The sequence below is a fragment of the Siphateles boraxobius genome, unplaced genomic scaffold (assembly GCF_051911475.1).
Source record: "Siphateles boraxobius isolate OS27281-9 unplaced genomic scaffold, OSU_SipBor_1 41, whole genome shotgun sequence".
Taxonomy (NCBI): domain Eukaryota; kingdom Metazoa; phylum Chordata; class Actinopteri; order Cypriniformes; family Leuciscidae; genus Siphateles; species Siphateles boraxobius.
Genome location: NW_027509042.1, coordinates 10,913,670 through 10,939,429, shown reverse-complemented (window position 1 = coordinate 10,939,429; position 25,760 = coordinate 10,913,670). Strand labels below are relative to the sequence as shown.

The 25,760-nt window shown below is 38.6% G+C and overlaps 2 protein-coding genes across 3 annotated transcripts in view; both read right to left on the bottom strand.

The window, feature by feature from the left end:
- Nucleotides 1-21,037, bottom strand: part of larp4ab (La ribonucleoprotein 4Ab) — a 39,958-nt gene extending 18,921 nt beyond the window's left edge. Inside the window, exons 1-8 of one of the 2 annotated variants that reach the window (XM_077198355.1) lie at nucleotides 20,568-21,037; nucleotides 13,289-13,430; nucleotides 12,453-12,566; nucleotides 12,275-12,365; nucleotides 5,142-5,278; nucleotides 4,954-5,057; nucleotides 4,485-4,595; nucleotides 3,970-4,023 (exon numbers count right to left, since the gene is read on the bottom strand). In XM_077198355.1, the coding sequence (XP_077054470.1) occupies nucleotides 3,970-4,023; nucleotides 4,485-4,595; nucleotides 4,954-5,057; nucleotides 5,142-5,278; nucleotides 12,275-12,365; nucleotides 12,453-12,566; nucleotides 13,289-13,430; nucleotides 20,568-20,672 (858 nt within the window). In that variant the 5' untranslated portion in view covers nucleotides 20,673-21,037. Of the gene's footprint in view, nucleotides 1-3,969; nucleotides 4,024-4,484; nucleotides 4,596-4,953; nucleotides 5,058-5,141; nucleotides 5,279-12,274; nucleotides 12,366-12,452; nucleotides 12,567-13,288; nucleotides 13,431-15,177; nucleotides 15,474-20,567 lie in introns of those variants that run through there. The other variant, XM_077198356.1, reaches the window with a different exon arrangement.
- Nucleotides 21,038-21,304: 267 nt separating this feature from the next.
- On the bottom strand, nucleotides 21,305-25,321 carry pfdn5 (prefoldin 5). Its single transcript, XM_077198354.1, has 6 exons — nucleotides 25,205-25,321; nucleotides 24,484-24,586; nucleotides 24,358-24,389; nucleotides 24,137-24,211; nucleotides 23,936-24,041; nucleotides 21,305-21,949 (listed from the first exon to the last, which is right to left on the bottom strand). Exons 1-6 carry the CDS (start codon nucleotides 25,268-25,270, stop codon nucleotides 21,870-21,872), a joined length of 462 nt encoding a protein of 153 aa, XP_077054469.1. The 5' UTR covers nucleotides 25,271-25,321; the 3' UTR covers nucleotides 21,305-21,869.
- Between the last annotated feature and the right edge of the window lie 439 nt (nucleotides 25,322-25,760).

Below are 25,760 nucleotides of genomic sequence, written 5' to 3'. Positions count from 1 at the left end.
TTTGATTTTCTAAAGGGAGAAAAGAAAAAAAAATCTCTCCCAAATAATGCTGCCAACTATACAGGGAACCCTCTCATCTGATACATTACTATAATATTACAGGATAAAATTAAAAAGTTATATTCAACTGCTATTTATTTTCACATAGTAATTACACAAATAAAAACTGAAATCTTTGTATGCAGCTTAGTTTTCACAGTAATTTTCTTTTAGCTATAACTTGTATTAAAGTGGAAGAGATGACTGGCGCTCCGAGCTGCCGCTTGATCTGAGGTGCTACAGCGATCTGTCAGGTCACATTTAAGAGCATCAATACCATTTATTGTTTAGAATTTCACAATAAAATGGACATTGCTTGAACTACGGGTGATTCATAGGGTCAAATTGTGCCTGCTTTAACGTCACTATTTTTTTTATCTGTTAATGAGATATTGTTTTTGTCCCTAAATCCAACACAAGAGAGATTTTCACACAGTATGAGTTGCAGTCTGAAAATGTTTTCCAAACCCTTAGGCCGTGTGTCCACCAAAGCGTTTTTAGCCGGCTGAAAACGCTGGACGCTCTGCTAAAAACGCCTAGCTGTGGGCGCTTGAGAGCGTTTTGGCAGCGCTGCGTTTTTTCAGTTGAGACGATTCGTTGCTATGATACAGAATATCCACAGCACAGTTTACTTGTAACTGATTTCGCAGATAATTTTGTTTCATACTAAATTTATTTTTCATCCATTTTGTTCGGTTAGCTCTGCTGGTTGACGTCGTTGTACAGAAAGAATGTTGTGACAGTTGGTCGATGTGGTATTTGTCCCGCCCCTCTGTGATTGGACGGCTGTGTAAAAGTGACAGTGATGAGCGCAGCGTTTTACCCAAAGTTGAACTTTTCTCAACTCTCGGCGACCAGAAAAAACGCCGGGCGCTCAGCGCTTGAGCGTTAAATACACGCTCAGCGCCTCGTTACGCTCATGGCGTTTAAAAAACGCGGCGCTCCCATTGAAAACAATTGGAATTTTACGCCAGCTGCGTGAAAAAACGCTTTGGTGGACACACGGCTTTATGATTGACAGGTTATAATCATCGCTGATTATTGGCTGTTTTTAAACAATCTGCCAATGGCCGATAGTGAAAATAATTGCTTTAATCTGCAGATGCATAGAGCATCTCTAATTAAAACACAATTTCACCAATTTCATATATACTACAGAAACAGAAAAAAGTAATCAAATGTAAAATAACACGGAATAGTCTTTTAGTCCTGTATAATTTGAACGCATAGGCTATCAATCCTGATTCCTTACAATTAATGCTATCTTTTGTCGTTTTATATACAATAATGAGAGACACATTTTAGGCTACTCTCACTTTAAGAGCTAGTGCACGGATCCAACGTTCACATGTTGCGTGTAAAGCGCAGTCCGTGGAACTTTCTCTTCTTTTAAAAAGGGCTCCCTGTTGCTTAGCAATCATGAGCCATGTTCTCCATGAAGACAAAGACGTTTCAGTAAAGGATGAGCGCGCAAAAGACGTAACGTGAACGGCCCATACTGTTTTCATTATAGTGTCACATGCATTTTCTTTTTGTATTATTTTTTTAAGACATAACCGATTGTGTTTGAGAGGATACTCCACAAGACCGGAATTAAGACAATGTTGTGTGCTTTTGACCGTTAAAGCGCTATAATTCGCAAAAAAGAACTCCGTTTTGTTACTCACGAGCTGTTTGTTATGCGATTTAAAATCGCTTGAATGTTTAAATAGGTAAGGTAAACTTAAAAAGACGCACAAATTATAAAAATTAGTGACGATGCAATGGCCCGATTGTGCAAGTGACATTTCCATGTCCCGACTCCTGAAACGTGAGAGTCTAGAGTCGCCGCCTGCAGTGCAGCGCGATTGACTTGCCTGGTGCAACACATTTGAGACAGAAGACGCGGCATTGGCAGAATCACTCACGCTGTTTGTGAAATTGCGTCTCGCATAAAGTTTTAAAATGACTGATTTGATCTTATAATCTGTTAGGTTAAATTCACTCATAGGCCTACATGCTAGATTGAATGGATGTTTGCGGGAATTTCCCGCATTATAAACACAAGACCTGCGGGAATGATTAAAATGATGCGCAATACCCGCAATGAAATTCGAGCCCTGAAACAGTTAACCCTTCGGAGTCTTGGGCTATTTTGGCCATTTTTGAGTACTTTTATTTTTTTTAAATTTTGCAACATAAAAAAATGTTTATCATACCAATGTTTGGTATAATTTTTTTCAGCACAACATCACCTATATGATCAGACAATTAGTTTTTCACTTTGATGTACTCTATCAACATACTGGACCCAAAATCACACAAAAAACAAAAAATCCGAATAGAAAAATTATAGCTTTTCTACTACAAAAAACACAAACATGCTCAATGAAGCATTTTAAAAGGTTTAAAATGTAAACACAAGTTGTAAATGTCAACATATACAGGTGCAATTCAGATATAATCAACCTATATACAAAAAAAATATGATTTACAAAAAAAAGCGTGTGTAGCCATAGGCTTTTTTTCTTTCTTTTTAGCTCAGCCACTTTTTAAAAAATGTTGTGCACACAATTATTCAGAGAGCTATATTTAAGGCCTTGCATTCCCAGAGTATGAGGGTTCGCAAATAGTGCAAATACAACATAAAAAATTTAAAATTGAGATAAAATTAAACTATATGCAGCAAAAAGCAGGTGTGGCAATAGGCGTTTTTTCTTTTCTTTTTTGCTTAGAAACTCTACAAAACAATTCATGTACAATTACACAGATAGCTACATTACAGGGATTTCATTCCTTGAGTAAGAGGGGTTCCTCAAAAGTGCAAATATACCATACAATAGGTAAAATGAACACAAAATCAAATTATACATACAACTCTTTACAGCAAATATCAGGTGTTTTTTTATTTTTTATCTGTGCCTCTCCTCAAAACAGTTTAGCTAAATCTACTACTAAACTACCTAAACTACTCCTAAACTACCTAAACTATCTACACTACTCCTAAACTACTCTCAAAATCTACTCAAACTCTTCCAAAAACTAGCAATAATCTCTCTCTCTATATATAACGTATATATGTCTCTCTTTATCACCTCCGTAAATCCTCTGCCTTTCAATTTTGCGTCTTAGCTCAGTTGGCTCCTCCTCCATTCCCTAAAATGTGCAGCCTGAAGAGCAGAGTCAGCAGATTCACACATTTTTCTCCGTTTTGTTTTATGACAAAAACCGACGAAGTTATTAGAATAAATGCAACGCCTGTCGCATCCCATCTTGCGTTCTTTTACGAACACGTCAGTATTTTTTTATATAAAGTTTAAATGATCATATCTCCGTTTTTACTTGGTCTATCAACACAAAACAAAAAGTAAAATAGAATTTCAAGCCAGCACTTTCGACAGAAGTGGACGGCAGCGCTCAACGTGACTTTGTTTTTATGCTTCGACGTCTTAAACTGGTCATGTAACTTGATCACGCCGGCGTGATCGGCGACCCCGAAGAGTTAAAATAGTGCATGCAAGATCCAGAAATTACTTATAAATGTGAACCAGTGTCTCAGCAGGGCACTTGAAAGCAGATTCCCTTCAAGCATAGGCGCATCTAATGCATTCGTCATACAGATATCTTTTGTTTGATTTAAGGATGTGGGCTTCATAAGATAGAATGTATTTTGTTGTATAAATTAATTCAAAAATAGACTGACCAGGACAAAAATCCCAAGGCTGTTGGCTACATAATCCCACACACTGTTTACAGGGGTCTTTCCTATTGTTTACATAATGATAGTATAACTGATCACTGATTGGTTCACACAACAAGGGTTAAAGTTGAGTATTTCAAAGAGTCCTGTTAGAACAGCCTCCTTGAGAACAATAAAGCCATACTTCTAGAACAGAAATAGTGCTCATTCACACATCCATTCATTAACACACAAGCACGATGTGCACTCACCATAATTGGTTTGTCCTGAAAGGTTTTAACTTCCTCACGCAAGTATCTGTAAGCCTGTGAAACAATGTGGCCAGATAAAGACCATTTGCATTAATTAAATCAGCAGACAAAATGCAAAAACATGTTAGGCCTAATCCATGCAACAGCAGAGCAAAAGTGCATATTGGTTTTCATATCAGCAAATTATGGCTGTTAAACTAACTTTTCAGTTTTAAGCTGAGGAGCTAGTTAATCAGCAGCTAGCTAATAATATATGTATATAATCATTTTGATGCAGAGTGAAGACCAAGTCTTTACTGCTTTTTTGATTTCATTATGGCCATATTTCATGAATTATAATAGTGAACAGAAAATTACAAATTACAGATTAAATAGTCATGAACTGTCATGATCTGAATTATGGTAGCACAGATCGTGAAAAAAAAACTATATATGAAAGAAAGATTTGAACAATTATTTATACAAACATTTATTCTATGAGTAAGGCCGTTCGTGAATGTGTTTGTCAGTGATACCTGTTGAGCATCAGTGTCAGACTGGAATGTTATGTACCAGTTGTTGTTGTGCGCAAACTCCACGCTGATGACCTGAGGACACTTCTCACTTTTAAAAAGTGCCTCCACCTCCTGACAGAGACACAAAAGCATTAGTCAGCAAATCAAAATATTAAGTGAAACTACTGAGAAACATGTCTGATATCCCTCAGATCTCATAATCTCACGGTCATTAGGGCAAAATCCACTGTACTGAGAGAGAGACACAGACAGAGAGACAGAGACAGAGAGAGAGAGAGAGAGAGAGAGAGAGAGAGAGAGAGAGAGAGAGGAACAGATAAAGGAGGTTTTAAACAAGAAGACAATGAAATCTCAGCAGCAATGGTTCTGGATCCTTCCAAGCGCGATACTGATCATCATCGGGGTAACCACAGAAATAACCACTCTACCATGTACAGCTACAAGAGATGAATATACAGAATGGTCTCACCTCAACAGGTGTGGTCTCAGGGACTTCTCTGAGGATGATGATGCATCTCTTGTGGTTTGGCCGTACCTTCTCGCCCTTCTCATCCACCTGCACCATGGGAGAGGCTGAGAAGGACAACGCCGTTAAATGCAAGGAATGAACAACAAATTCTGTAACTTTGGCCAGGTTTTGTTTTCTTTTCTTTTTACCTCGTAGCACCTGAAGTATCAGGTCCATATCAGTAGTCAGCAGTTTGACCCCCTCCATGCTCGCAATGGTCCAAATAGGGACAAACTGATCACTATCCATCTGAGATATCAGGTAAAGGTCTTTGGAGAGATTCTCCCTGTAGAATTTTTTTTTTTAAATAACAGATGTTAACTTGCAGTGATATTGGTAGCACTCAAAACATAAGCACTTTACTTGGTAAAGCCTTTGAATACAGATTAAGCGTATATAGTGGGAAAACAGATTTATAATGTCTGCTTTGGCAACTACAAGCTTCCATTGAATGGTTTGCATATTCCATTGATAGAAACCCGTTACTCCAAATATTACTGTTTTATCACACCACTGGACATGTTTGCTTAAATTCAAAATGTTTTTCCACAGAAGTGTAGAAGTATTTCTACAAACGGCGTTTCTTTCGACTGGTTGCATTTTTAAAATAAGACTAGTCAGTAGGTTTCCTGAACAACTAGTCAACTAATTGATCCTAAAGCAGCCCTGAAAAACTGGTTTCAGTTCACCTGAAGTATATAAGACAACCATGTGGAGCGAGAAATGTCTTGACAATTTTTTTTAAAAGCTGGACTTTTTATTTTTGGGTCTTAAAAATGCAACACTTGCAGAATAATGCTTTAAACAGTTCAGGTCATTAAGCAACGGCCAAAGAACGTCTAAATGCACATGGATGCAAACAGGTTTTAAAGGGATACTTTAAAACCTGTATCCCTTTATTGACGGAAACCTGTATTGACGGAAATGTCAGAGGGAGAGGAAGCGGGAGCCGGTAAGAGGACTTTTCACGAGTGAAGATATTATTGCGCCAAGTCGAAGTGCTCAAAAGCACTTGTTATGGTATTCCGCCATACAATATAGTCATCAATTTTAAACGCTTAGAAAAGCGCAACGGTTTATTTTGTGTCACCAGCCCAGGTCAAGTTACACCACTCGAGTAACTGTTTACATAGGGAAAACGTGGAAGTGTTTGGTCGCTTCTCTGCTTGGCCCATATTTAATGCATGGGCTAAGCTAAGTGCTAACATAGTTTTGCGGCAATACAGAGCGATATAGTGCACGCACTGAGACGAGAGAGGTATGTATCAACTCGTCTTAGTTAAGGGAATAACATAGTTTAATAAGAAAAACTGGTGGAGTATCCCTTTAAAGGGCATGATAAAAAAATAATTATATTTCCAACACACAAAAGCACTGCTGTTAAAAACACCAAAACTACTGGAGCAACAATACATGTAATAGACATGTGCCGGTTTACGGTATAATACAAGTAAGGGTTAATGCCCGGCGAAGTGTCCATTGTCAGGTATTAATGGACGACGGCGAGGCGTGAACCGTCCGACGCGCAGCGGAGTCCGAAGTCCATTAATACCTGGACAATGGACACCTCGAAGGGCATTAACCCGATTATACCATGGTCACTTGCCAAATAACACATTTTTAAAACATTAGTTTATATTTTAATTAGTTTTACAATCAAAATCTTAAGTTTTTACAAAAAATAACTTGGATTCCCTGGTTACGTCTGATGGTTTATTTAGCAACCGGAGATATTTATAGTCCGCTCAGCTCATAGAACCCTTCAGTTTAGCCAACTTACGAGCCAGAAATTAAAAAAAAAAAAATGTCATGCAAGTTAGGCTTGTCTAGCCATGGGCATTACACTTTCGTTTTTTTCAACCTATAATGAAAACACACGTAGGCATAGTTATTTTTTAGGCTATGTATAACGGCTAACTAGATGTTTGTTTTGATGCAATAAATTGTAAACTGATACTTTGACTACCTGTTGCTATGGTTACTCACAGCTGATGTAGCCAGCGCATTTATTTATTAATTTCGAACGGTAAACAGTCAGTTTCACAAGAACTCCTTTACTAGGTGTCCTCTATCACTTTTTAATGGACAAATTAAAAATCACTTTTCCAATCAGAATTGAGTATTCACCCAGACCATGGTATAATATCATAATAATTTACATGCATGATATTGTTATTGTGGTCACTTCAAAATACTGTGAATATTTTTATATTGTGAATTATTCCGAATTTTAGAATTCATTTTAAGAATAAAAAAGCAATTATCGCAACACAAATGTGATACAGTCACATGCCTAATATGTAAATATCCGATGCGTGTCGACAGCACCTAAGACTTACGCTGGGTAGAGTTCGATACTTTTTAGGTACCGACCGAATTGAAATCGAAAAATGACATGTTGTTCGGTTCCAGATTTCGATACCTAAGGAGTTAACTCGTCAACGTCAGTGCTCAAACAAATACATATGAAATGCACATAAACGCAAACTCTACACAAACAAGACTCTCCACTCACATGAGACGCGCGCGTGCACGCACAAACTCTCCACGCGCATACTTATGAGACGCGAGCACACACACAAACTTGCGCATATACTCAATGACACGCAAGCACACAAACACAAACTCTCCACGCACATATTCATATGAGACGCGAGCACACACATAATTAGGCCTGTCGCGATATTCAATAAATCAATTAATCGCACGATGAAAAAAATGAGCTTGATAATTTTTCCGGCCGCGATAAATTCCATTCGCATGCTTGTTTGTTTTCCTCGTCTCTCTCTCTCCCAAAGAGACTGGATGACAACTCTCGGTGAACCCTCTTGTCAGTTGCAAGGTCTTTTGTGTGCCCCGGCGCTTGTCAGTCACATGGCAGGGTTCCCATACGTTCATTTATTTGTGGCGGCCTGCCACAATATCAACGCTGACCGCCACACATTGATTTACAAATGTTTTTTTTATTATTATTGTTGTTTTTGATTGCAGAGCGCCGTAGCGCATTCGCGCAGCACTACCTCTCGCTCGTCTCTCTCTATTCCTCATATGAGGTGCTGTCTAGGGCTTAAATCAAACATTCACACACACACACACACACACACATATATAAAACACTTGCATACATATTCAGGTCCTTCTCAAAATTTGCATATTGTGATAAAGTTCATTATTTTCCATAATGTAATGATAAAAATTAAACTTTCATATATTTTAGATTCATTGCACACCAACTGAAATATTTCAGGTCTTTTATTGTTTTAATACTGATGATTTTGGCATACAGCTCATGAAAACCCTAAATTCCTATCTCAAAAATTAGAATATTTCATCCGACCAATAAAGGAAGTGTTTTTAATACAAAAAAAGTCAACCTTCAAATAATTATGTTCAGTTATGCACTCAATACTTGGTCGGGAATCCATTTGCAGAAATGACTGCTTCAATGCGGCTTGGCATGAAGGCAATCAGCCTGTGGCACTGCTGAGGTGTTATGGAGGCCCAGGATGCTTCAATAACGGCCTTAAAGGGATACTCCACTTTTTTTGGAAATAGGCTCATTTTACAACTCCCCCAGAGTTTAAAGTGTTGAGTTTTACCGTTTTTGAATCCATTCAGCCGATCTCCGGTTCTGGCGGTACCACTTTTAGCATAGCTTAGCATACATCATTGAAGTGGACAAGACCATTAGCATTTCTCAAAAAAAAATGACCAAAGAGTGTCGATATTTTTCCTATTTAAAACTTGACTCTTCTGTAGTTACATCGTGCACTAAGACCGACGGAAAATGTAAAGTTGCGATTTTCTAGGCTGATATGGCTGGGAACTATACTCTCATTCCTGCGTAATAATCAAGAAACTTTACTGCCGTACCATGAGTGGAGCTGGCGTAATGATATGACGCAGCACCTGAAAAAAAGGCTACCTTCCATCAACATAACCAACGTGACAACCTGCTTGCGCAGGGAGCGTTCCTTGTAGTATATGTCCTCTGAATCATCTGTCACAAATGTCTCCATGCTACAAGGAACGCACCCTGCGCAAGCAGGTTGTCACGTTGGTTATGTTGACGGAAGGTAGCCTTTTTTTCAGGTGCTGCGTCATATCATTACGCCAGCTGCACTCATGGTACGGCAGTAAAGTTTCTTGATTATTACGCAGGAATGAGAGTATAGTTCCCAGCCATATCAGCCTAGAAAATCGCAACTTTACATTTTCCGTCGGTCTTAGTGCACGATGTAACTACAGAAGAGTCAAGTTTTAAATAGGAAAAATATCGAAACTCTTTGGGCATTTTTTTTGAGAAATGCTAATGGTCTTGTCCACTTCAATGATGTATGCTAAGCTATGCTAAAAGTGGTACCGCCAGAACCGGAGATCTGCTGAATGGATTCAAAAACGGTAAAACTCAACACTTTAACTCTGGGGGAGTTGTAAAATGAGCCTATTTCCAAAAAAAGTGGAGTATCCCTTTAAGCTCATCCAGAGTGTTGGGTCTTGCGTCTCAACTTTCTCTTCACAATATCCCACAGATTCTCTATGGGGTTCAGGTCAGGAGAGTTGGCAGGCCAATTGAGCACAGTAATACCATGGTCAGTAAACCATTTACCAGTGGTTTTGGCACTGTGAGCAGGTGCCAGGTCGTGCTGAAAATGAAATCATCTCCATAAAGCTTTTCAGCAGATGGAAGCATGAAGTGCTCCAAAATCTCCTGATAGCTAGCTGCATTGACCCTGCCCTTGATAAAACACAGTGGACCAACACCAGCAGCTGACATGGCACCCCAAACCATCACTGACTGTGGGTACTTGACACTGGACTTCAGGCATTTTGGCATTTCTTCTCCCCAGTCTTCCTCCAGACTCTGGCACCTTGATTTCCGAATGACATGCAAAATTTGCCTTCATCCGAAAAAAGTACTTTGAACCACTGAGCAACAGTCCAGTGCTGCTTCTCTGTAGCCCAGGTCAGACGCTTCTGCCGCTGTTTCTGGTTCAAAAGTGGCTTGACCTGGGGAATGCGGCATCTGTAGCCCATTTCCTGCACACGCCTGTGCACGGTGGCTCTGGATGTTTCTACTCCAGACTCAGTCCACTGCTTTCTGCAGGTCCCCCAAGATCTGGAATCGGTCCTTCTCCACAATCTTCCTCGGGGTCCGGTCACCTCTTCTCGTTGTGCAGCGTTTTTTGCCACACTTTTTCCTTCCCACAGACTTCCCACTGAGGTGCCTTGATACAGCACTCTGGGAACAGCCTATTTGTTCAGAAATTTATTTCTGTGTCTTACCCTCTTGCTTGAGGGTGTCAATGATGGCCTTCTGGACAGCAGTCAGGTCGGCAGTCCTACCCATGATTGCGGTTTTGAGTAATGAAACAGGCTGGGAGTTTTTAAAAGCCTCAGGAATCTTTTGCAGGTGTTTAGAGTTAATTAGTTGCTTCAGATGATTAGGTTAATAGCTCGTTTAGAGACCCTTTTCATGATATGCTAATTCTTTGAGATAGGAATTTTGGGTTTTCATGAGCTGTATGCCAAAAGCATCAGTATTAAAACAATAAAAGACCTGAAATATTTCAGTTGTGTGCAATGAATCTAAAATATATGAAAGTGTAATTTGTATCATTACATTATGGAAAATAATGAACTTTATCACAATATGCTAATTTTTTGAGAAGGACCTGTGTACGAAGTAGTCAAAAAACACATGTATACTGCTGAATGCTCAAACAAATACATATGAAATGCACAAAGACGCACCTAAAGTCACTCACGCACATACACGCAAACTCTACACACACGAGATTCGCGCACATATTCATACGAGACGTGCGCGTGCACAAACAAACTCTCCGCCACATACTCATATGAGACGCGAGCGCACACACACACAAAAACTCAATGAGACGCGAGCACACAAACTACCGCACATAGGCCTACTCATATGAGACGCATGCTCACACAGTACATGAAGCAGGTGATTCTCGGTGTGAACGTAAGTCACACATTGGTAAGTACATTTTTTGTTAACAGAGAATGAGAGTTCATTGCTTTTATTGTTTCCAAGTTTTGTTCATTTATTGCGGATATTTAAAATGTTTTCCTTTTTCAGTGTTAAATAGTCTTTAGAAATAAAAGTTTATTGATTTTTTAAAAGGTGTACCTGCATTATTATGCCATTATCATTATTTTAGATTAAAATGGTCTCAGTACGACAATATTATCGTTTATCAATATTATCGCAATAATTTCTTGGACAAATTATCGTCCAGCAATTTTTTTTATCGTGACAGGCCTACACATAATACCTTAAAGATGTGGAAAAGTCGATCAAAAGTGTGGGTACATTTCTCCAGGCTCGATGCCAACTGCACTCGATGCAGTATTTGCGGTAAAATAATTGCTGCAAAGACCGGTACCACGACAAATATGATGAAGACCTTGACAGTGCACAGAGTAAACATAAAAGTTGGTCCTTCTTCCACTGGTAAATAAAGAGATACCTTGTTGATCAAACCTACTGAATGTAGGCTACACTGTCGTTCAAAAATGTGTGGGTTAGTCAGAATTTTTTTTCAGTAAGGAATAGGATGCATTAAAGTTATCAAAGGTGACATTAAAACATGTTTAATGTTACAAAATATTTCGTTTTTAAATACCGTAAATGCTGTTCTTTTGAATTTTATATTCATCATAGAAACATGAAAAAATGTATCATAGTTTCCAAAATATTAAGCAGCAAACTGTTTTCATATTTCTGAAGGGTCATGTGACACTGAAGTAATAATTTTGAAAATTCAGCTTTGAATTAAATTCATTTCAATAAATTACACTTTGAAATATATTCAAATAAGATTTTAAATTGTAATACTATTTTACAATATTACAAGTTTTACTTTTTTTTTTTTATTTAAAGAAATTCAGCTTTGGTGAGAATGAGCTCTTTATAAAAAATTTTTTGTTACTTTGTGCTTTTTTTGGTCCTTTTTGCACTGGCTAGGAGCATGAGTCAAACTGAAAAAATAAAAAAAAGTTTTTCTGAGGTAATGTGTTATGTAATCTTGTTCAAATGGATTTCATAAAATTGGTATCGAAAAAAGTATCGTTAGGCACCAGTATCGAAACCGAGGTATCGAATTTGCACCGGATCGAAAGTGCCAATCAGCTGTGTTCAGCTGATTATGAATTTCCATTCATCCCTGAAGGTCTTATGTATAAAATAAATAAATACATACATGTAATATGGGAGAGCAGGTGGAAGCATGTCAGGGTGTAGAGTGGTTGTTACCTTGAGAAGCAAAATTCTAGCTGCTTCTTCAACGACTCCTTCAGACTCTCTTCGGACAGTGGAGGCTGCTCCTCTACGGTCTCACCCTCCACTGAGCAACAAAACAGTCCACAATGACAATCAGCCATTAAGCATCACGGATAGAATTAAAGTGTGACAGTGGGTGTTTGTGGCAGACCTGGTTCATAGAGTTGGTAAGCCAGTTCTGCTGACTCAATGCCATTTAACATGCTGCTCTCCATAGGAGGGACTGACTCAGAGTCACCATAGCCAACAACATACTCCTTGAAACCTTCAGAAGAGGAATGACAGTAGTAGTAAATTAATCTGAAACTATGCAACCCTCAGATCTCATAATCTCACAGTCATCAGGGCAGACCCAATCCACTGCGAGAAAGAGCAAGAAATTTAGTTTGAGAATTCGAGAAAGAAATGAGAAAGAACAGAATGGAGGGAATAAGAGGAGAAATTAGGCTGACAGATCTCTACAGTGAGAATAGTTCTGGGTCCTTCCAAGCGCGATACTGATCATCACTGGGTTTTAGGAAATTTTAACATCATAGTTGCTATTGCATATGAATCCACCGCAGAGTAATTTCATTCGTCTCAAAACAACACCTGCCAAGAATCTAGCCACGTCTAACCAGAAAAAGTTGCCGTCGCATCAACCAGGTGGATGCTGCACATTGGTGGTGGTTGAAAAGATTCCCCCTTCCATGTAAATGGATATTAATGGACTTTTCATAAACTCATGAACACCCTATTTATAACATAAATAATAATAATTCGTTACATTTTATAAAGCGCTTTCTTGGTACTCAAAGCACTTTATAAAATGTAACGAATTATTATTATTTATGTTAGAAATAGGGTGTTCATGAGTTTATGAAAAGTCAATTAAATCATAAAAATGTAAAATAATTTTCTAATAAACAAATCAAAATTTAAGATAGCATTAATTCCATTTTTACACATTACTTGAAGCACTATACAACTGCCAATCAATATACGTACCCTCTGACTCCTCAGTAGAGACAGTTTCTCCATGTGGCCAATGGCACGTCTCCGTGGCCGCCTCCGGAGCCTGGGTGGTTGGTGCAGACACTTCCTGCCACACTTTAGCATTGGGATTCAGACCGGCCCCCTTGGTGGTCACCTTGAAGACAAGGTTAAAAAAAAAATATCCATTTTTCAGTTCAGTAGAATAAAACCATAAGAAATCTGTCAACACTTTCCGACAGTAGATTCAGCAAACAGAATTGAGACTTAACTGCAAACAGAATTGAGACTTAACTACAACATTACTGGTCATTTAACTACCCATTATCATAGTCTAAAACTGACAGCAATCTATCATGGAGCAACCTTATTAAAGTTAATGTGGAGTAACTGTTGAATTAACTGGCAGCACAACAAAAAGAGCAGGAAACAATCCTGGAAAATGAATTAAATTAACTTCAAATCAACATTTAAGGCATCTAGGACTTTTGCAAAAAATAAGCATTAGAAGTGGTAATTTTACAAGTACCTAACTGCATCTCTCAATTCCCAGTTTAAGTGATAAAAGACTAAATACGGTATCAACTTTCAAAAAATAGACATTTTCTAAGCACAAAAAATGTGGGCTACAAAGGTCAATTAGCATTGTTGGATATTGGAAACCATTCAGTGATCTTCTCTAGAGAACACATTTTAAATGCTTTTTTGACAGCTTAATGCAACTTTACAGTGAATTTTTAGCATTCTTGCTTAATGGGAAGGCTTTAATTCAAAGGCCAAAGCAACTTCACTGTAGGCCTCTAAATTTGCATTGATATGACATGTACTTTGCAGGTGGTCAGTGAGAAATATCCCAGATCTTCAAACTATAAACAGTGTAAGCGGTCTGATCTGACAACCCCTTTGAAGGCTACATTAAAGTAATTGCATACTTCATTATAACAGGGGTGAACATATATCCAAAATATGATTTAAAAAGATTTTTAATATCACAAAAGGGAGAAATGAAAATGCAATGTCAGTGCTTGGCTCTTTTAAGGGTTAACAGATACGACGCGATCAAAGTTTCACATGACACGCCGAGGAACAAATTACAACACTGCTTCAAACTATATCGAATATAACTGCTCCCTCAAATGAAATTGAGTATTATGTGATGAAGGACGTCTGAAGAGCACGGTGAAGGAAAACAAACACCACAGGACAGGCAAGGGCCCCAACTATTAACACGCTCCACGAGTTTGAAAACCACAACTGTAACGTTACACAACTTCTCTATACTTTACCAACATCATCCACAAGATCTATTAATTACCCGACACGACACTTCATACACACAGATAGGTTTTAAATAGTTGGCCTTTCACCCGTTTAATCTGATTAGCCACTCTGATAAACCAGAGCGAGAGTTCAGGGCAAAGAGCTAAAAACCTGCATCTGTAACGCAGCCTGGTTAACCTGACTAGCGCTTTATTGGATTTGAACGGGCTAGAGTTATTTTTGAACGAGAGGTTAAATTAAAAGCCGATGCGATTCGTGGATAACTTCCGTTTTTGATGTGGTCATTACTAATTGTGAATTTCACCAATAAAAGTTACGCACCTTAAGCCAACAGGCTGGCTGGCTAAATAAGTTAGCTAGCATTTGTTGCACGCACGTGGATCTTTCGCAACTGACGGTCAGTTCGCATCCACATAAACAAGGTATTACATAGTAGCTCAACTAACCTTCTTTATCGCTAGCTAATCGATTTAAAACCAGAAACAACTAATAATAACTGTATCAGCACTACAAAACCACAAAACATGTCTCCTTGTTGAACTCATGGCAGGCGCCATCGAGCTGAATCCATGCCGCAGCTGTGAAGAACCTTCGCGGTCGCCAAATTGAGCTCTTTAACTCACCTCCACAAACAACAGCATGGTCTTCTCCCCCGACAACGCTATCCCTCGCTAGATACCTTGTAGGCGAATTAATCTAGCTTACAATAACGCAGCAACCTATTACACTTATTTCCGTTTAAAGCAAAAGTGCAAGTTCACTGCCAAATAGTTTCGCGGCCACTATCTGCATCAATCCCCTTAACTCTGCGTAAGCATTGGAACGGTGCTTGAGGAGTCTGATTGGTCGTGCGCTCGTCTTTCCTTCGCCTCCTTTATGATCACATGCAGAAGCACATTTTGAAAATCTCCCGCCCACCATTACGGGATTGGTGCATGCGTAAATACGTCATTTGGAATCTCCCTGTGATTGGAGTGGGGTTTCGTCCGTCAAATGTATGTTCAAGTTACCGGAACTGTAACCTCTGCCATAAAGATCACTGCTGAGCACGTGGCGACAGCTAAGACAAATGCTGTAACATGCTTGACAAAAAACGAATGAATGAATGTAGTAAAATATGAGCAATTTACAAATAACACTACATTTGGGAGCAATAAAATGGATTTAAATGATAAAATGTGTGTATTGCGTGTTACTATAATATAACATTGTCTAATATCGTAATGCCACGAGGCATTAATTGTACTAGAAACGCCTAATTCAGACAATGGACATACTGGTGGGTGGATCTCACTGCATTTACCCACTGTTCAAAGAAACTGAAGAAAACAGAGACTTGGGGGGGGGGGAGTGAGAGCCCAATAAAAAGTCTTCCAGAACGGTCTAATAAAAATGTGTTTTGATGACAAGTCAGACACAAATTTCAATCAACTATGCCATTTTGTTCAAAACAATATTAAACTTACAATACTTAAGTTTATTAATTTATTATTAAGGAAAGTCCGTAGTTTCCCTAAAATTATATCTCTACTGCTGAAACTCTAATTTTGGACATCTTTATCTATACTAGCTTGTCAGAAGCCAAAGTAAATTGAATTTTATCCCGTATCTATTCTTAACCAGTGGGCTGGGAACCACAAGGGGGCCTCAGCAGACTTCCAAGGAGGCTAAACATTATTACAATTATTTAAAATAAAACAAAGCTAGCATTGAAATAAGCTAAAACAACTAAAAATCAAGATATTTCTTATTTTATACCACTAGAAATCTGATTGGTTGACGAACGTTCTAAGGTGTGCAGTGCAATATACAGTGTATTTTCTGACCACATTATCACTTAAATGATTTCAGTTATTTCAAAAGGTCCTTACAGCCTACAACAGCAAAAGAACCAAAACCCACAATGACACCAACCAAACAAATAAATATGGTAAACTATAGGATAAAACGACAAATTGTTTCCATGTTTTTTCAGAAATTCAGAAAGAGCTTTATTGCCAAGTGTGCTTGCACACACAAGGAATAAAAAGTAATTTCCCCCACATAATTATGTTATATTATGTACGGAAAGCACATTCTCTTTCTCCTGCTCTCTCTCCCACTCAAACACAAACACACACACTCGCACAGAAACATGTTGTCAGCGCTGCTCTGATGATTTTATCAGTAAAATAGTTTGACAACTTAAAAGCTACATGACATTTCTCACTACTGATGCCGGGCGTACACCAAAGGATTTTCACAGTCCCAGACTAAAGACCGGCAGTCTTTAGGAATCTTACTGGAGTCTCGGCGCGCTCCCTTCGTCTCGATTGTTAAATGTGAGGTGATAATCTGCATTAAGCAACCCGATTTATGCCAGTCTTTCTCTAGTCTTTCATATCAAACATGTTTGATATCATCGCAAGTCTTTAGTCTGAGACTAAAAACTGTGAACCCAAGTCTTTAGATGTGAGCTGATAATCTTATAAAGTCTTTTCTAAATCTTTTCAAAGTCTTTAGGTGTACAGAAAGCATAAGGTAATGGGGCTGCTCTTGAAGCAGATAAACTTAGTTTCGCTATTAGTAGAGACACTGCTGCCAAACACTTTTGAGAGATGCACAGACTCTGGTAATTCACACACGCTTGATCTCTCGATCTCTCTCTACAAAATGCATTAATAAATCCATTAGTCTACTAGCAATGGCTCAAGCATCCATTACTAGCTACTACTGAACAATGTTTGGAGGTGTGGTAACCATATAAGCTCTCTCATAAGGCAGGAACACACCAAGCCGACGCCGACTAACTAGAACCGATGAAAGCCGACTGTGTTGTCGCCTCTCGTCGGGGTAAAAAGCTGGACTTGAACACACCGAGAGAACTACAGCCGACTGTCAGCTAGAAGGCGCGTTCTGCGCCTTCGTGTAAATGAGACAACTGTCTATTTCTGCAGATATATTAGTCTATATTCGTCATTCAAAAAAGGAAACCGGGGCTGCCGGCTGCAGATACACATACCGTAAACAAAGCAGTGCATGCTTACCGTTTTGACTCCTTTGCTCGCTGTTTTGCTTTTATTCTCGTGCACTGACTCTTTCACTAAGCTGAACAGCCAATCAGAGTTCTCTCTTTCCCCGACGCCGATTCAACATGTCGAATCGGCCGAAACAAAGCCGACGAGGTCCAATTTCAGCCGACGGTGCAGAACACACTGAGGAAACTTAGTCGGCCGACGCACAAAAACTGCCCGACGGCCGACCGTCGTTTTGGTGTGTTCCTGCCTATATAATACTCTGCTTCACGTCGTGGCCACATTACCATCTCAGGTGTGCATTATTTTCTAATAATTCAACGGCCTGTTGCCAATTAATCCTTACTTAATTCACCCCCACAATAACTGTCTTTTAAAGCCTCAACATAATAGGTTATGTAAATTAATGCATTCATAAATTAATAAATAAGTTTAAATTAATAAAACTCCATGGCCATTCTTATTATGAATATATACATTTTTCTTGTTATGCCGAGTTGAAATATTTTATGTGGTAGAAATGTTGAGTACAAAATATTTTAATCCTTTACCCATTAACTCATAAACTGGAATCAAAACATGAATATGTGAGCTTCATTTTGGTCCACATCTGTCATTAAAACATGGTAGTACAACGATATTCTTTAAGATACTATGTTAATACCATGGTACATGAATATGGTAATCATTCAGCATCACAGTATTAACATTGAACACTATCCCTGGCATTCATTACTTTGTTCAATTTTGGTTAAAAGATGAAGTTAACATGCTTTAATGTTAATTTTTCACATAATGTACATTATTGCAGATCCTCTATTCATAGTCTGTCTGAGACGCGGTGATTTCTACAAAGCCCCTCCTTCCGAAAAGCTCAGAGTGCTCTGATTGGCCAGCGGACCCAGTGCATTGTGATTACCCAAACACCTTAAGCGTGTGTCAGAAATGTAACACATCCCTTACCATAATTGCGAGCTTCAGCTTCGTCCAAATTCGCTCTCGCCACCCTGCCAGCGACGCCGTGGAATGATTCGTGGACGCTCTGATGCTCTGACGTAGATCGAATGCTTGGTCTTTTTTAAAACTTTATTTAAAGGGGCCGCAAAGCAAACAAGCATGTCGATCGTTATTTTTGCAGAAAGTTGATAGATGGAAAGAACTTAACAATTACAGTGACATGTTGGCTAATGAAATAAACCAATTAAACGCCATTTGCGTGTTGTGGCTTTTGTGTTCATGGTTACGTGCTATGCTAATTTGCATTCCCGCTGAAAAACAAGTGTTCTAGCGCGAAAATCTTGCCTATAAATAGTGTTGCGTACCTTCTTATCAAATTCAAATGATCAACCTCTCCTCTATTTTGTTTGGGAACTAATGTGGTCGGAACCAAAGTTTACAGGACTGTGTTCTCTGGAATCCTCTCAAACGGAGCACTTCTACATTCCGATTGGTTGCCGCCGAACCGCGTCATAGCTCATTACCATAAAGTTGACCTGATTTCAACTCTCCTCGCCGCTCTCACCGCCGAAGACGCACGCGCCATGCCGCCCTCGCCACCGATCGATCTGAACCAACTTTGCAAGCACAACTTGAGCAGAACGTTTCACAGTGCTAATTAATTAGTCTTTGTGTAAAACCGGCGTTGTACTCTCCCATGTTCAGTAAGCTGTCCTGACCTCTGTTAAATTGTGCTATGCACAAGCAAACTTTTGGGTTGTACTGTTTAAGACCAGCTGTATAAATACATCTTAATCCCTGATTCCTAATTTCATCTTTCGGAAGGCCAAAATTTTTCTTTTTTTTTGCTTTCGCCTCCAAATATACAGTCTCAGCGACATGACGACAACACTACAATTCACCGAAGCCCCATCTTCTCTTTTTGCGTATGCCTTAGGCTGGAATTATGCAAATTTTTCACAATGTGACGTAGACTTTTGAGGAAGTAATAAGTCTGGAATTTGGTCTATGCATTTTAGGCAGGTCAGGATTGTTAGAAAGAATAATTCCCTTTGTGGTAGACTATGAGCATAGTAATTTTGCAGATCTTATGCATGTACAAACAGATATATTACACACCAAAGGAAAAGGAAAACATTAAACAGGATCATGTGACATTGACCCCTTTAAAGTTGACCTTCCTCACCATGTTAAAACATTCATTGCAGTGACTAAGCACCTCATGTCTCTGTTCAACAACAAAAAAACACACACACACTCACACACAGGCATGATACAATAATCTGGGCAAAACACTAACAGCAATAAGTGCCTGGTAAATTTATAATGTACCTGTAATCATAGTGGTGTCACAGTTAGAAATTAAACCCTGCTTAAAGTACATTAGTAGCATTTGTTTGATTTTTTACTAAGTGGAAAAACAGTCATGCATCTTGATTTGTCAGATTAGAATATCATCAACCTTGGTTAAATGAGAACCATTTAATAAATGTAAATTTAATAATTAAGTTTTAATTACTTAAATAATATAAATTATTAAAATTAATAGTTTTTGACAATTGCAACCAGCATTATTACACTAGATTTGAATTATTCTCAAACTAGAAAAAAAAACTGACCAGGATACGAACACGTGCTGTCTCATTTTATTCGCTGACGAAGCCTCGGTGTCAATATATTTAGTTTATGTTGCCTAGTAATGTCGTCTTACCGGTGGTCGACTTAAAGCCGGCTAGCCAGGCGTAGTTAATACTCAACTAAGTTAAGCAGTTATTAAGCTCAACAATTTCAGTGGATCGATAAAACGTAACGAACTGACAATTTGGATAGCGCGCAAAAACACAGGTAAAGTAAGTTTGTCAGCATTTTGCAAGTAGATACTGATGCTTAACAGTTCGATAAACATGTGGTCTAAACACGTTTGTTCTAAATATGGAAGTGCTACACTCTAAACGAAAAGTTAACACACACACACAGTAACGTCGTTTTTCGCGGGAGGTTAAGTGGGTTGTGCAAATTCAGCACCACAGGCCTGAGCTCACCATGCCGCCGTGGTCCTCGCCGGTTTTTTCCTCTTGATCTCGGGCGACTGATCCCGGCTCGACCTCCTCCTTCTGTTGTGCTTGGCTGCTACTCTCCGAAGTCATCGGCCGCCTTCGGCTCTGCACCGGCCGGCCACTCTCGACCCCGATCCGCGATCAAGCGCCTCCTCGCCCGATCCGCCAGTCCTCACCTCCTCTCACCGGCTGAATGCAACAAGCACTTGCTCTAGCTAGTTAGGGTCGGTTTGTCTTACCGTTTCGGAAACTAAACAAAGGTGGGAAAGGGAGCTGCGCTTACACTAACGCATGCGAATCTATCTCTAGTAGTGGTGTACTTCATATCCTAATAATACTGAGCCTTAATAGGGATCAGCGAGCGTTCCTGGCAGACGGCAGAAATTCACACACCGCCACCGTCCCGACAGACAATGCGACCACCCCCTCCGTCGCGCTCGCTCTTCCCTGGCAACAGAGCGTAACACGCGCCGCGCCGCATAGCAACCAGCAGGCGCTCTCGCCGCATAACGACAGAGACAGACGCGCAGCGAAACTCTGCAACCGGGCAACTGAACCATGACACAGCGAATACACAGATAATTACCGCATCCTTCGCACTCAGACTAATGGCAATTAAAGTCTATCTTTCGTATAGATAGATAGATAGATAGATAGATAGATAGATAGATAGATAGATAGATAGATAGATAGATAGATAGATAGAACAGATACATGTACTGTCAGGTTTAAGTGTCAATTTTTATTATTTGTTTCAGCATGGGTGAAAAATTGTACATAACATTTTACAGTAGTCAAAGTTGCTGCTCTCTGTAACATGGCCCAGTAAGTTAACTCATTTGCCTGCATGGGACAACAAATCAAGCCATTGTTTTGCTTGTAAATTTCCGTAAATTCACTTTTAGCCAAGCAAGAACATTTTCTTGAGCCGATTTCAGAAGTAAATATTTGCTGTATTTAAAAAATCCATGCAAAGTGTTAGCCACAAAGTAAATCTCCTCCAAAGACATTAATCCCAGTCTTGGACGTATTCGCGGATACAGCCACACAGGCCGTGCCCAACGCTTCATTTGTTCACTAAACGTGAGAATGAAAACAGAAAAAAAAATTTTTTTAGTTGTTTAATGCAGGCAAAGTGCTGGACTTCATTCTCCCCCAAGGAGATATGTACAACATGTTGACATCAGAGCAGTGGTTCTCTGTTTCAAGGGTTCAGAATGGATCTGTCTGACAGGTCAATGCTCAGGATCTCCCCTGGATTTTCTGCCATGCTTCTTGTAACCGTTTTTAGGCTTTGGTGGTGCCAGACTGTGATGCCTGTTGGCTGTGCAGTTGCTGAAGCTTCATATTCATGACTTCCACCACAGCTGTTAGAAGGGAGATGAAACGTATTTAATGCATTTACGATTTTGTGCAGGTTTTCCTAACATTATCAGAAAACGTGACAGTATGCAACAGGTTGATCAGGGCTTGTATGATTCTGAAGGGGTTTCTTTGTGAGAATGGTAAAGACTCTACATTATCCTACTTATTACATGGCTACTTACCAAATAAATAGACATTAAATACTAATATGAGCTGAAATAAACTAATAATTACAGAATACCAGTTACCAGTATTCTAGATAACTAAGTGATTTGCAGTAACTTGACTTGGAAATAGTAAATATATTATATATATATATATATATATATATATATATATATATATACACACACACACACACACAGGAGTCAACATTTGAAGTGGATTAAAAAAGTTAATCAAAGTTGTCCTAAGACAAGAACGGGTATTGTTCAAAATTCATGTAATACTTTGATGAAAGGTTTTGATCCACTTCAAATGTTGACTAGGCTACTATATATATCCACCTTTTTCCTGGTTAGCGAATTTACCCATGATTCATTCCAACCCAACTTCAGTCGTGCACGGGCAGGGGCAGCCCTACTTATTTCACATATTTTCTAACCAGCACATCACTGCGGCGTTCTGAGCAAGCGGCGCTCAATCTTCATAAAGCTTCGAACCGGAAAAGGAAAACCGGCTTCCGGTTCAAACCTGCTATGAAAGTTATGTATACTATATGGGAGAGAATGCTAAACCATAATGAGCATTTTCGTAATATATTGCCTATTCTGCATCTCAACGCACGCATAAGCTTGCCACAAAAAAACCCGGCAAAAGTAATGACTATGCATTAAACATTTGAATTGTTTATTAATAACTAGAGTTTTCTGTAAGTGTCGACTGCAAAGATAAATTTGATGATGCGGACTCGCCATCTTCGCAGTAGTGAAATGCACACTTCATACGAATTAACCTATACATAAGCAGAGAGCAGCCCATTTCTGCTCGTTTTTAATTATGTTTAAAAGTACACATTTCAAGCTTTCTATAGATATACTTATGTATGTGAGGCAAGTAACTTATACGCTGAGTTTCGTTGATTAATAAGCTCCCGTGCCTCCATGTCCTGTATATCTACTATTTGTGCTTATTTATTATTCCAGGCAATTTGTTGATAAAACATTGATAAAAATGAAGATACAATTTATACTAAACGAAATTCACTTTAAGGAAAGGCTTTCTACAAAACAAAACTTGATAAGTGGTCAAAATCATGTCTGAGCCATTCCAAATGTTTTCCGATATATTGGGCATCTTATGATCATATCTGACTCATCTCATGCGGTTCCCTTTTCATATAATCAACATAGATGAAATACATTTTAAAAAAACATTATATTGTGAAACTTAAATATAAAACGTATGTTTTTTTTTTATTTAACTTATATTTAAGCGTCACACTGCTCCGCTTTGCTCATGTGCTCTGGTGTGTAGCCTATAGCCTTTACATGCATGTGTGCGTGATGTGATGGAGGGGTGCAATTCTCAAATATTAATTGCATAATACCCAGCGATCTTCGAAAATTATTTATGCTTGAAATGCCCATCCCTACTGGTAACGTATTAGCTACACCTTTTTCGTTGGATGCTTCAGTTTTAGCGCAGCTAACCAAAAACGTCTACTCTCTGGCATTGAATGTAGCTGGTACGAACCGGACATAGGCATTCTCTCCTTTTTATCTTATGCTCAAAGCACCCAGTTTCTAAAAAGTTTTTTATCTTCTTTGAATTGTTAAAACAACCAACAACAGCACATGTAGAGCCTGAACTCATTCTCTCACTGCTAATACAGTACGAAAAGGAAGTAGGTAACCGGAGTCGTCGTCATGGCGGCGCCCATTGTTTAGAGCAGAATAAGGTGGATATATATATACTGTGTGTGTGTGTGTGTGTGTGTGTGTGTGTGTGTGTGTGTGTGTGTGTGTGTGTGTGTAAAAAAAAATCACCTTGTTTCATAGAATGTTTTTCTTGAAGGGCAGGCTGAATTTTCTCAATTTGTTTTGTAAGGAAGTCAATTTTGCGTTTAAAGAACTCTTTGCCATCTTCTACATTCTGAAAAGATTTTTTAAAAAGCAGTGAGAATTACTTAGACTTTGATTTCCTTAAAAGTACAAATTATTAAACAGATCAGCAAAATCCTGGCTCACCTTCTCCACGAAATAACCTGTTCCGACATCCACTAAGACATGATTCACATCATTAAGCTTTCCAGGCACGTACATCTGCAATGCAGTAGTTAAGGGAAACAACTTATCTGAGATGGATGCAAATTAATTAATAAAAACCAAACTGCCCATGTGACTTTGTTGAGGGTCAAAAAAAAAAAATCAATCAGCACTAATTTATCACTCAGCTGTTTGGAGGATACAGAACTGGTGAGAGGGACCAGTAGTTCTTTTCCTAAAAGAAAAAAGTAATAGCAAAAATAACCCAGTGAACAGATTAACTATTTATATCAATGAAGAATCATATAAAGTTTAGCAGTAATACTCACCTTCATTGTTTTTGTTAAGGACATTCAAACTGTCTTTGGCTTCCACATATTTTGTTTGGACGACTTTTAACTGGCCTATGGATGATGACAGGAACTCTGTTTCCTAGAAAACAAATGTTTGTCGTTTAATTTGTTAACATGGCTCTGATAAACCGCTGCTTTGTAAAAATTAATAAATTATATATATATATATATATATATATATATATATATATATATTAGGGGGAAAGGCTATTTATACTGAGCTAATGTGTTCAGATCTGTCCTGTTCAAGCAAAACAAAAAGTAATATAAATTGATCTCAGTTTCTCTATATCCTAAAAATAGAGGTTGAAAATCATTTTGCTCATTATATAGCACGCTACTCGTTAAAATAATTCTAAAAAGGAATAGTTCAGACAAAAAAAAATGTCATAATTTACGTTTTGACAGCCTTCACTTTCATTCTATCCAATGAATGGTAAGCGAGGCTGTCATTCTGCATCTCCTTCTATGTTCTAAAATGACATTAAAGAATAAGACTGGTAAATAATTGCAGAATACTAAATTTTGGCTTAGGTATCCGTTTAATGGCGAATTAAAGACAACACTACCAGCAGCACGCGCACAAACAGCATGACAACCGCTGCGTGCATGTCAGTAAACCACTGACAGAAAAGTACCATCGTAAGCTGCAATTTAGGGATCTTCAAAGAATTGTTATATTTATAGCACAAATTACCTGATCAAGCTGAGTTTTCAAGCCTTCTAATTGTGGAAGAGACAATTCAGTCAGATTCACCGCCATGTTGATAATTGAATAGGGGAGGAAAGCTTCCGGGTCAACCGGAAGGACTTTTAGCAATGATTTTGCATTATGATAAAACATTTTTAACTTTGAATAAAAAATCAAGACAAGCATAATACAAAAATGTGCATAATTTAAACATTTTGTAAGGCTTACAAATATTCCTTAATGGCTTCTTTTTTGTCTCGCTCTGTAACACCGTACAATGCAACAAGTATTTTACTTTTATGCTTATGGTATTTTGCCAAAATTCAAAGTACATTTTCCAACATAAGTAAGGTGGGTCTTGAACATTTGATTAATGGAAGCCCAAAATGCATCAAAATCAAAGACGCCGAAACCTATCATGGAAAAAGATAAAAACCAGTTTAAAAATTCTTATTGTTGGGTTTAATTAATCATTTCACCTTTGTCAGTTCGATCATTGAGCCTGCCCCTGCACACATATCAGATACATATCTGAGGAACATAGAGATGAGATCCTCCCCCA